General features: G+C 42.9%; 2 protein-coding genes across 2 annotated transcripts; both read left to right on the top strand.

Annotated features, from left to right (window-relative positions):
• Positions 1-1,225: 1,225 nt before the first annotated feature.
• On the top strand, positions 1,226-5,594 carry LOC143139274 (protein YIPF5). Its single transcript, XM_076299878.1, has 5 exons — positions 1,226-1,357; positions 1,946-2,073; positions 2,600-2,745; positions 3,278-3,459; positions 5,101-5,594. Exons 1-5 carry the CDS (start codon positions 1,236-1,238, stop codon positions 5,261-5,263), a joined length of 741 nt encoding a protein of 246 aa, XP_076155993.1. The 5' UTR covers positions 1,226-1,235; the 3' UTR covers positions 5,264-5,594.
• A 2,194-nt stretch (positions 5,595-7,788) lies between these two features.
• Positions 7,789-9,536, top strand: pomk (protein O-mannose kinase). The gene is made up of 3 exons (XM_076299879.1): positions 7,789-7,940; positions 8,218-8,487; positions 8,608-9,536. The coding sequence occupies exons 2-3, from the start codon at positions 8,227-8,229 to the stop codon at positions 9,370-9,372; spliced, it is 1,026 nt and encodes a 341-aa protein (XP_076155994.1). The 5' UTR covers positions 7,789-7,940; positions 8,218-8,226; the 3' UTR covers positions 9,373-9,536.
• The last annotated feature ends 415 nt before the right edge of the window (positions 9,537-9,951 follow it).

Genomic DNA, 9,951 nt, shown 5'->3' on the forward strand with positions numbered 1-9,951 from the left:
TATCAGAAGCAATTGTTGAAGAAAGAGCGGGTACACACCTTAAGTTCTGTGGGAACAGTGGTTTGGTCAAAAATTCTCAGACCCCTCGCAAAACACCATTTAGTACGTTCTTCTGCTTGTCTGATTCGGTAGTTTTTGGTGAGGACTGAGGCCGGAGTGTCTGAGATTGTGTCTATGTGTGGAGTCGTCTTGCGCTGTGTGACACTGTGACTAGGAGGCCCAGGCTCATGTCCTCAATACCCAGAGTAAATTTAGGCTACTATTTATGGCTTTGCCACACACACACACACACATACACACAGCTTGCAGCTGTTGGGAAATTACCGTGTCTGTGCGGATTGGTCATGCTTCAACAGAAATTGGAATACTAGCGAACGCTCCACTGAGGTACTGAGTCATCCTATGTTTGCATGAAATGTGTGTGTGTGTGCGTATGATGCCTTTGTGTGTGTGTTGCTATTGCAAAACAGACTGAACAGTACAAGGAGGAATGTTGCGGTCAGTCTATGCTAAATACTGCTTGTTTCCAAAGATCTTTGGAAACAGGAAACATTTGACTGTGTAACGAGGGTTTCAAACTTTCAAAAAGTCAGACATTGGTAGCCTTGTCACAGTGTTCTACTGACGCTGTTGTTTTGTTTTGCCATCAACAATATTTTAGACAAGGTTCCCTCAACTATCATATACTTAGCACTAAGATAGTCTTATGTCAGAGCTCTTGTAATTTGCATGGGGTGTGTTTATATGAGGATGGAAGTCTATGACACGGACACTGGGCTGATGCAATTTAGCACAGCCCAGACAGCCATAGTTTCTTCCAATGTTATTTATCTATTTGTCTCTACATATACTTATAACTTTTCACTAACCTCCTTTATGTCTCATAACTTTTCATTTACTTTTTGTGGAGTTCTACAGAAGAATTTGTCATGGAGAAACATGAGAATGTACTGTCAATATAATTGTAGAGGGTGATTTAATATTTTGGATATGTGTAGTTAGTTAGGTAACTGATTTAGTCTGAATAGATGCTGCTGCTGAGCATCCAGAACGAGAGCTTGGCTCACAGGGCTACAGTGTTTGAGACTAACCTGATGGCCTTTGAACGTTTGTTTCTTTCTTCTTCAAACCATTAGTTAGACTCCCAGTTCTGAGTGTTTCACAGGATCTGAATTTCTGCAATTTCTCTCTCTCTCTTGAGATTATACAAGGTAGAGTGGCTCTGAGTCTTCACTATGGGGGACTTCCAACAGTATGATCAGGACTTCTATCAGACAGGTTATTACGTAGACGACCAAGGCCAGGCGACCTACAGCTATGACCCCAACTACCCCTTGAGTTCCGAGTACCAGGAGGGGTAAGTGATACTAGAAGAGAGAGAGACGATGAGAAATTCCTCATCAGTTACTCTCATGAGTTTGTCTTGAGAGCTACAGATGTATTGCAGCCTATATTTGTTTAAATCAATCACTTGATAAGGGATTCTGAAGACATTCAGAGAGCATCAGTATTTAATTATGGTAATGAGTGTGTTCAGGTGGGACTGATAAGTGTGGCCACTGTAGGCCACTGTATCCTGTTATGGGGCAGCCGTGGCCTACTGGTTAGCACGTCAGACCTGTAACCGGAGGGTTGCCGGTTCGAACCCCGACCAGTAGGCACGGCTGACCCCTCACTGCTCCCCGAGCGCCGCTGTTGATGCAGGCAGCTCACTGCGCCGGGATTAGTGTGTGCTTCACCTCACTGTGTGCTGTGAGTGTTTCACTAATTCACGGATTGGGATAAATGCAGAGACCAAATTTCCCTCACGGGATCAAAAGAGTATATATACTTATACTTACTTACTTATACTTATGGTTGTACTACCTGCAGCCTGAGAATGCCAAGTCTGGTCTTTGAACCATAATGACTGTGTTGTTGTTATTGCGTCATTATTTACTTGTAGGGAGGGTGTGTATGACTCCTCGATGGACACAGCTTACTCTGGGCAGGTCTTTCAGCCTGGGGTGCCTCCTGGAATGGACTACACAGCAACTGGAGAAGGCTATGAGGAAGAGCCCCCTCTGCTGGAGGGTATAGACTACACAGCATCACCTCTAATGCTACTTAGTCACCTGTACATTGCCATTGTATACATCTCAATTGTGTCCAGAGTTAAACATTTACAGTGTGATATGCATATTTTTAAAATTATTACTCTAAAATGCACTACGACAGCATTTACAGCATTACAACATTACAACACACTTTGTGCTCTGTGCTTGAAAAAGTGCTATGTAAGTACATTTTATTATAGAGGAGATCAAACAAAGCAATTATTGTTCTTTAAATATATTACATTCTTCCCTTTTATGATGTCATCACTCAGTTGTGTTTGGAAATGTGATCTTGACAGAAATGGCTGTAATTTTTGTTTGTAGTGCATTGAGAGTAATAATTTAAAAAATGTGTGCATCTCCTCTGATTTATCTACACATTAGTTAACATTAATAAAATAATATGTTAACCTGACATTTGCTCTTTACCATTGTGTGTGTGCGCGCGCGTGCGTGCGTGCGTGCGTGCGTGTGTGCGTGTGTGTGTGTGTGTGATGGCACAGAGCTGGGCATTAACTTTGAGCACATCTGGCAGAAGACCCTGACTGTGCTGAACCCAGTGATGCCAGCCGACGGCAGCATCATGAATGAGACAGACCTGACTGGGCCTGTGCTGTTCTGTATCGCTCTTGGAGCCACCCTACTCATGGTACACACACACACACACTTCTGTACACCCTACTCATGGGGTACACACAAACACACACTACTATACACCCTACTCATGGTACACACACACACACTATTATACAGAAAGCTGTATCACCTTGGGAGCCATCTTACTCATGGTACACACAAACACTGCTGACGGATCACACTAACACACACTAGTACACAGAAACAATCTCACACATCTGCTGAAAGTGCACACTAAGTAACACATACTCATACATTATGTTTCTGACGTTCCTCCCTCATACACACACAGTCACAAAGGCACACTCACATATCTGACATGACTAAAGGTCTTCGGAATCCACATACAGAATCTATAGTCTCTCAGCTGATACAGCTTACATTATAGTTATTCTAGTAGTTCATAGTAAAGAGAATATCATTGGAAAAAGTAAATCCTCCACATAGATATTGTATCTACCTGTGTTTCATATGTTTCTGTTTCTTGTATGTGCGTGCGTGCGTGTGTGCGTGCGTGCGTGCGTGCGTGTTTGCATGTGTTGCAGGCGGGCAAGTCTCACTTTGGATACGTGTACGGCATCAGTGCTGTGGGGTGTGTGGGGATGTACTCGCTGTTGAATCTCATGAGTGACTGCACAGTGTCATGTGGCTGTGTGGCCAGTGTGCTGGGCTACTGCCTCCTCCCCATGGTGGCGCTGTCTGCATTCGCAATCTTTCACTCCCTACAGTAAGTCAATGCAATTACGCATAATGGTGGTCAAAATACAACCCCAAATAAAAAAAAAACTTGGGATGTTGTGTAAAATGCAAATAAAAACAGAATCTGATAGTATACAAATATCATAAACCTATATTTAGCTGCAAAAAGTACATAGACAACATATCAAATGTTGAAAATGAACATTTTGACCATTTCATGGAAAATATATGTTTATTTTGAATTTGATGGCAGCAACATGTTTAAAAAAAAGTCGGGACGGGGGCATATTTACCACTGTGCTGCTTTACCTCTTCATTTAACAACATTCTGTAAATGTTTAGGAACTGCGACACCAGTTGCTTGAGTTTTGAGAATGAAATGTTGTCCCATTCCTGCCCGATATAGGATGTCAGTTGCTGACCAGTATGGGGTATTCTTAATCATGTTTTTCATTCCACTATGCACCTAATTTGACAGGTCAGGACTGCAGACAGGCCATTTTAGCACCTGGACTCTTCCTCTATGGAGAAATACTGTTTAAATATGTGCAGAATTCATTTGCCCATTTGTTTTCCTGAAATATTCAAGGTTTTCCCCGAGACATGGATGGCAGTATGTTGCTCAAAACCTGTATGCATCATTCAGAATTGATTGTGCCTGGCAAGATGTGCAATATGCCCATGCTGTAGGCTCTAATGCACCTCCACACCATCATAGATGCTGGGTTTTGAACTGAGCACTAAAACAAGTTGTATAGTTGGATTGGCCCTCTCCTCTTTAGCCCAGATTTCCTTTCTTCTACAATTTCTTCTTTTGCATGGTAAAGTTTACACTAGCATTTGTGAATTGAGTATCAAACTGTGCTCATAGACAATGGTTATCAGAGGTTTACCTGAGCTCATTCAATGATTTTCAATACATAAACAGGTCTGTTTTTAATGCCATCTGAGGTCCAAAAGACCACGGCCATCCTATATTGTTTTTCAGCTCTGTCCCTTGTTTGCAAAGATTTCTTTGGATTCTCTGAATATTTTAATGATATTATGTACTGTACATGATAAACTCCCAAAATAATTTACACAGAGTGATGAGTACCTCTCTTTTTCATACCCAATCGTGTTACCAGTTACCCTAATTAGTTGTAAAATATTCCTCCTTTTGTTTTCTTTATCATCACACAACTTTTCCAGAATTTTCTTGGCTTCGTCCCAAATTTTTTTGAAACGTGTTGCTGGTATGAAGTTCAAAATTAACATATATTTTCCACAAAATAGTATTTTAGTCATTTTCATCGTTTTATATGTTGTCTGCGTCCTTTTTGCAGCTATATATATGAGTTTATGTGATTTGCAGATTATCACATTCTGTTTTTATTTGCATTTTCCCAACTTTTTCTGATTTGGGGTTGTAGTTTAAAACACATGTTATCTACTATCTAAATGGTTGTCTTATAACATGTGTTTTAAACTACAACCTGGTAGGTCGATGTGTCCTTATCAAAACTATACATAGATCTCATCATTTCTGGATGGAATGTCTTAAAATGCTGGTTCATTCATGTAATCCCATAATAGCCGTCCAGTTGCTCTGCAGATCATGATGATTAAGAGGAAGAGAGCCGGTCATTAAGGGTCATTAATGTTTCCTGATCTCTTGTGTGTTACCCAGAGGGCTGCTGGGAATGTTCCTTGCCGTGCTTGTGATTGGCTGGTGCAGTCACTCTGCCGCAAAGATCTTCAGCACCACTCTGGGACTGACTGGACAGCAGCTACTGGTAGCCTATCCCTGTGCGCTACTCTACGGCGTATTTGCCCTTCTGTCAGTCTTCTGACCAATCGCGCCGGCTCATTGTCTTATTGTCTGTTATTACATCCCTGACTGCCCACCAACTGACCCAGCAGTGACCTATCAACAGACTGCACACCCTTGTAAATATAGCCCTATTTTGATAAATGAGGAAATGATGAATAAATCATGATAACAAACAATAGCATATGTGGGAGAGTACAGCCTTGTGGAGACAAATATAAAACTGCCAAACAGGCTTAATAATTGAGTGGAACTTAAGCTGTCTGATCCCATTAACTATTTATATGTGCACTGATATGGTACCATCACATAATGTGACAGTGTTGCTGTGTATGTGTGTGTGTGTGTGTGTCTGTGTGTGTGTTTGTGTGCAGGTGTATGCACAGGTGTATCTAATCTATGCACCATTGCCTCCCTAAAAGAGCTCGTACACTGATACCTCTTAAATAGTAATATCGTTGATGGGGATTGTAGTCCAGTGGGCCTGTCTCTCTCTACCCAGAGCAAAGAGCATGTCAGTGAACATGACAGCTCCTGTTTAGGAGTCGCCCCCGGCATGGTAAACACAGTCTCTTGACCCTGATAGTGTATCTATAGATCAATCTTTCACTACAGCTCACACAGACAGGCAGGTTAGGTGTGTGCAAATGCGCTGAACTTTTGATGATGTTCAATGGGTGGTGACCAGAAGGTTACAGCTATGTTGTTTGTTGGCAAATTAGAATTTATTTTGAAAGCACAAATAAGGACACGAACGAACTATTACATAATTAAATGATTTCCTTGTCAATTATAAACACAGATCCTGGAAGTTTAAGGGTGTATGTCCATCTGTAGTGCATCTAGGACACATTTGAATACTGTACCTATTATTTTCATTGTGATGCATGTTCATGGTGGTATGTGCTTAATATTTGTCACGATTTTCATTCATTATATATTATTTTAAAAAAAACATTGTACAACTGAAAACCCAAAAATTTAGAAAGTAGATTTTTTTTCTCTGTTATGAAATCATTATGGTACAAAGTGGTTTTAAAAAGTAACATCACTGGCATCTCTTTAGTTTTGCACTCATTCCGATAGACAATTCACCTGTGAAACTGTGCAACCAATATAAAATATTTACAAAAAATTTCAATAGAGTGAAAAAAACTCCTCTTTTTTTGTTCAGTTGCAGCTCATGTCAAGAGCGTTTTAGGTTCCGTTTGACAGAGCCCACACCATAGGATGTCTTGGTTCTTGACCATGCAGCATTCACTGTATCCTTGGCCTCTGTCTGGGGGGCCTGCTGTTGCGGAGGGGGCCCTTGTGGGAACAGTGAAATATACAGGATACATCAGTGAACCAAACGTCTATGAAGTCGACACTTTGCAGATACAAGCAGATACATCACAAAACTTGCAGTGCATGCATATAGCCATGCACACCCAAACATTTACAGTCAGTGCCACATGTCAAAATTCCACATATAATATAAGTGTCTATAAGTGAAGTGATTTCAAAAATCCTCTTATCCCCATCCATATTATGATGGCCTTTCCCCATCACCCTTTTAACATCTTGTCCATACTGATTATGTTGAGCAATATTAAAATAATTTAGGCAAAGTCCTATTTCAGGGTGTCACTGCCTGGTAGAGTTTTTATTAGGCCTACTCACCACATAAAGTTTAGAGAGATTATTGAAAAGGACCTGTCCCGCGCTCACTTTGTGACGCACGCCTCTCACTGTTCCATTCTTACTCAAAATATTCACACGTTTTCCAGTAAAATGCTTATCTTGCGTTGCGCTCGCGTACATCAGCAGGTCATCCGGATCGCTCCCGCTGTCGTCCGGCTCCACGAGGCAGAGGCCGGTGAGGTGCCCGTTGGCTTCGCTTGTTACCGGAGAGATTGCGCGCTCAAGCTCCGATGTACAGGTGGCATCCGAGTCAGCCGAGTCTGTTCCCGAGCTGGCGTCCTCTCGGAACACCTCTGTGAGGACACGGCCACTGCGTGCTGACGCCACACGAAACCGGACGGTCCTCTCCGCTTTGTCTTCTTTGCGTCTTAAGAACTCTGCCATCGGAAAGAAAAGGATGCTAGATTTACATGATAGAGATTGACTTTAGCGGACCGCGCCGTCGTTAACGAGCAGCGACATCCATTCAGACATCCTATCAGAAGTTCATGGTGTGGTTTGGGTGATGGAGATAGGATGTGGTCTGTTAATATTGAATGAGGCCGTACCATGGCGACAGAAACTCAATAGCTTTCGATGAATTAGTGATTGTGACTTTTGAGACAGGTTTTAAATAGTTCCGGCAACCATTTAACGCGCAGTATCAAAGGTTCACTGTCTGGGGAAATATAGCCTATCTAGCCTAACTAACCCACTCATGCAAATTAATTATATCTGGACTATCGTGACTGGATATGATAGCCTACAACCCATGTTTGAGTTTTTGCGCATGAGGCTACATAAGCTGCTACACAGTGCCTTTGAACGTGCACTCGTTGGCAGGTACCACTCCAAACCACTTGGTGGCAATAACAATTGCACCAGCAGTCTTAACAAAAAGAAGCAGACGCAGATAGAAATACAACACAGAGCATTCACCGAAGATCCTTGTACTGTCTTGAAGGGCTAATGTATATAGCATGACCCGTATTTTAGCGCGTTTTGTAAAGATGGACATTTTAAGATAGTCGTTGTATGTAAGTAAAATTATGCCTAGGATAAAGTTACCGAATATATAAGTTAATGTGATTTAATAATGCCACTGGCATGAGTGTCTTGAAATTGCAGAGGCACATGTTACTCTTGTCAGTCTGGGACACTTTCAAGTAGATTATACCATAAATGCGATGCTATGTGTGAAGATTCAAACTCAGGGAGGCAAATTTTGAGTGTAACGGTGTGTCTCATCAACTTTTTAAATTGCTGTGTGCTAAGACTGTTGATACTTGTTCACCTTGTTTTCCGGACACTCAGGATGCAGGTATGGGGAATGGCCGGGGAATATCTAGCAGCTTGTCCGTAGTGGCAGTTTGCCTTGCAGCGCTACTGTGTGCCAACCTGCTGCTCTACTGGTACCTGGATTCTTTGTATCCAGGAGTTGTCTCGCATTCTCCGCATGGGCACTGCCCACCTCGCCACTTTAAACTGGGCACAATGCGTGACTGTGAGCCATGGCTGCAGTGTCCAGAGGTACAAAATGACATCCGCAGGCTGAAGATGGTTGGACAAGGAGCAGTGAAGAAGGTGAGAGTAACTGGGAAACTCAGTTTGCTTGTTTACATGTATGCATTGGTGGATGGCTGGGAGTGATGGTGAGAGAGAGTAACAGAATTGATCATACACAGTGTGTGTTGATATTTCTAGGTGTACCTGTCAGAATGGAAAGGACAGAAGGTGGCTATGTGTGTGCTTTCCTCTGAGACCTACCGTGCTGACTTCCTGCATGGGCTCTCCATGCTGCGTTCGCTCCAGAGTGCACGTGTGGTGCAGCTTGTGGGGTCCTGCGAAGGTGATGGTGTCTTCGTCACCGAGTACCACCCCTTGGGCACCCCTCTGGGCCTGGACGACGCCCTGGCGATCCCGCGGTACCACAGCAGTGACGCGTGGCAGACCCGTTTGCGCTTGGCGCTGGACTATGTAGCCTTCCTCAGTTTTCTCCATGCCAGTCCGGTGGGCACGCGAGTCATGTGCGACTCCAATGACCTCAGCAAGACCCTCAGCCAGTTCCTGCTGACCGCAGACTTTCGGCTAGTGGCCAACGACCTTGATGCGCTGCCAGAGGTGACCCCTAGAGGTCACGGGGTCAAGTGTGGCCCTCGGCAGCTCACGGGGGATTTTGTGGCCCCCGAACAGTTGTGGCCCCACGGGGACGAGAAGCCCTTCTCAGACGACCTCATGCCCGGCTACAACGAGAAAACGGACATTTGGAAGATTCCAGAGGTCACAGGCTTCTTGTTAGGGCATGTCACAGGAAGTGATGTCATACATTTCCATCTGTTCCAGATCCATGCTGACTGTAAGAAATCGGACCCTAAACAGCGCCCCACTGCAAGGGAGGTTTTGAGTGTCTACCGTACTGTTTACGACACCATGGTGGAGAGCCAGCAACAGGCCCGAGACATGCTCTAGCAGAGAATCACATGTTGGGGAATCAGCCATTCAAAAAATATTGCTGGGAGAAGATGTGCGTAGATGCTGCAATAATTGTGAAGTTAAAACTGCTGTATTCACTCAGTTGTTCATAAATATGACAAATGAAAAAAAAGTTTTGTCTTTCTTTCTAATTTTTAAATGCCTTCAAAATACAGGGTTCTCACGGGTCAATACAAATATATTTACACAAAGAATTGGTCTATATCTGGTTATTAGCTTTACTGCTTGCTTGAGTGGATAACTGTCAAACCCTCTTTACTTATCCATTCCATTTCCACACTTGTTGCATTGCCCATAGCATTTTGAATCAGTAAGATGTAGCCATAACAATCAGCAATCTAGGAATGCACGTAAAGCAAGTAAAAGTTGCACCGCTTTGGTAGGCTATGAGTTCCTGATTGTACATATTTGGTCACATCGGTATGCAACAATGTGCAACAGGTTTTTGAGGTAGTTTGGTGGGTGTGTCAGAGGTGCTATCCTATATCAGCATTAATGTGTATACAAGACCCTGCTTTCTTTTTTACTTTTTTCATGTCTGATGATAATATGAAA

Source organism: Alosa pseudoharengus, unplaced genomic scaffold (assembly GCF_046254945.1).
Source record: "Alosa pseudoharengus isolate Yale_2024_CS ecotype anadromous, Long Island Sound unplaced genomic scaffold, YU_APseudo_1.1 YU_APseudo_1.1_scf_22, whole genome shotgun sequence".
In the NCBI taxonomy this organism is placed as follows: Eukaryota; Metazoa; Chordata; class Actinopteri; order Clupeiformes; family Clupeidae; genus Alosa; species Alosa pseudoharengus.

Excerpts from the sequence above, each read along its gene's own strand:
- pomk (XM_076299879.1), top strand. The coding sequence starts at position 8,227 with ATGGGGAATGGCCGGGGAATATCTAGCAGCTTGTCCGTAGTGGCAGTT. Across the intron at positions 8,488-8,607 it reads GACAAGGAGCAGTGAAGAAG|GTGTACCTGTCAGAATGGAA; the intron begins GTGAGAGTAACT and ends TGATATTTCTAG.
- LOC143139274 (XM_076299878.1), top strand. The coding sequence starts at position 1,236 with ATGGGGGACTTCCAACAGTATGATCAGGACTTCTATCAGACAGGTTAT. Across the intron at positions 1,358-1,945 it reads AGTTCCGAGTACCAGGAGGG|GGAGGGTGTGTATGACTCCT; the intron begins GTAAGTGATACT and ends ATTTACTTGTAG. Across the intron at positions 2,074-2,599 it reads AGAGCCCCCTCTGCTGGAGG|AGCTGGGCATTAACTTTGAG; the intron begins GTATAGACTACA and ends GTGATGGCACAG.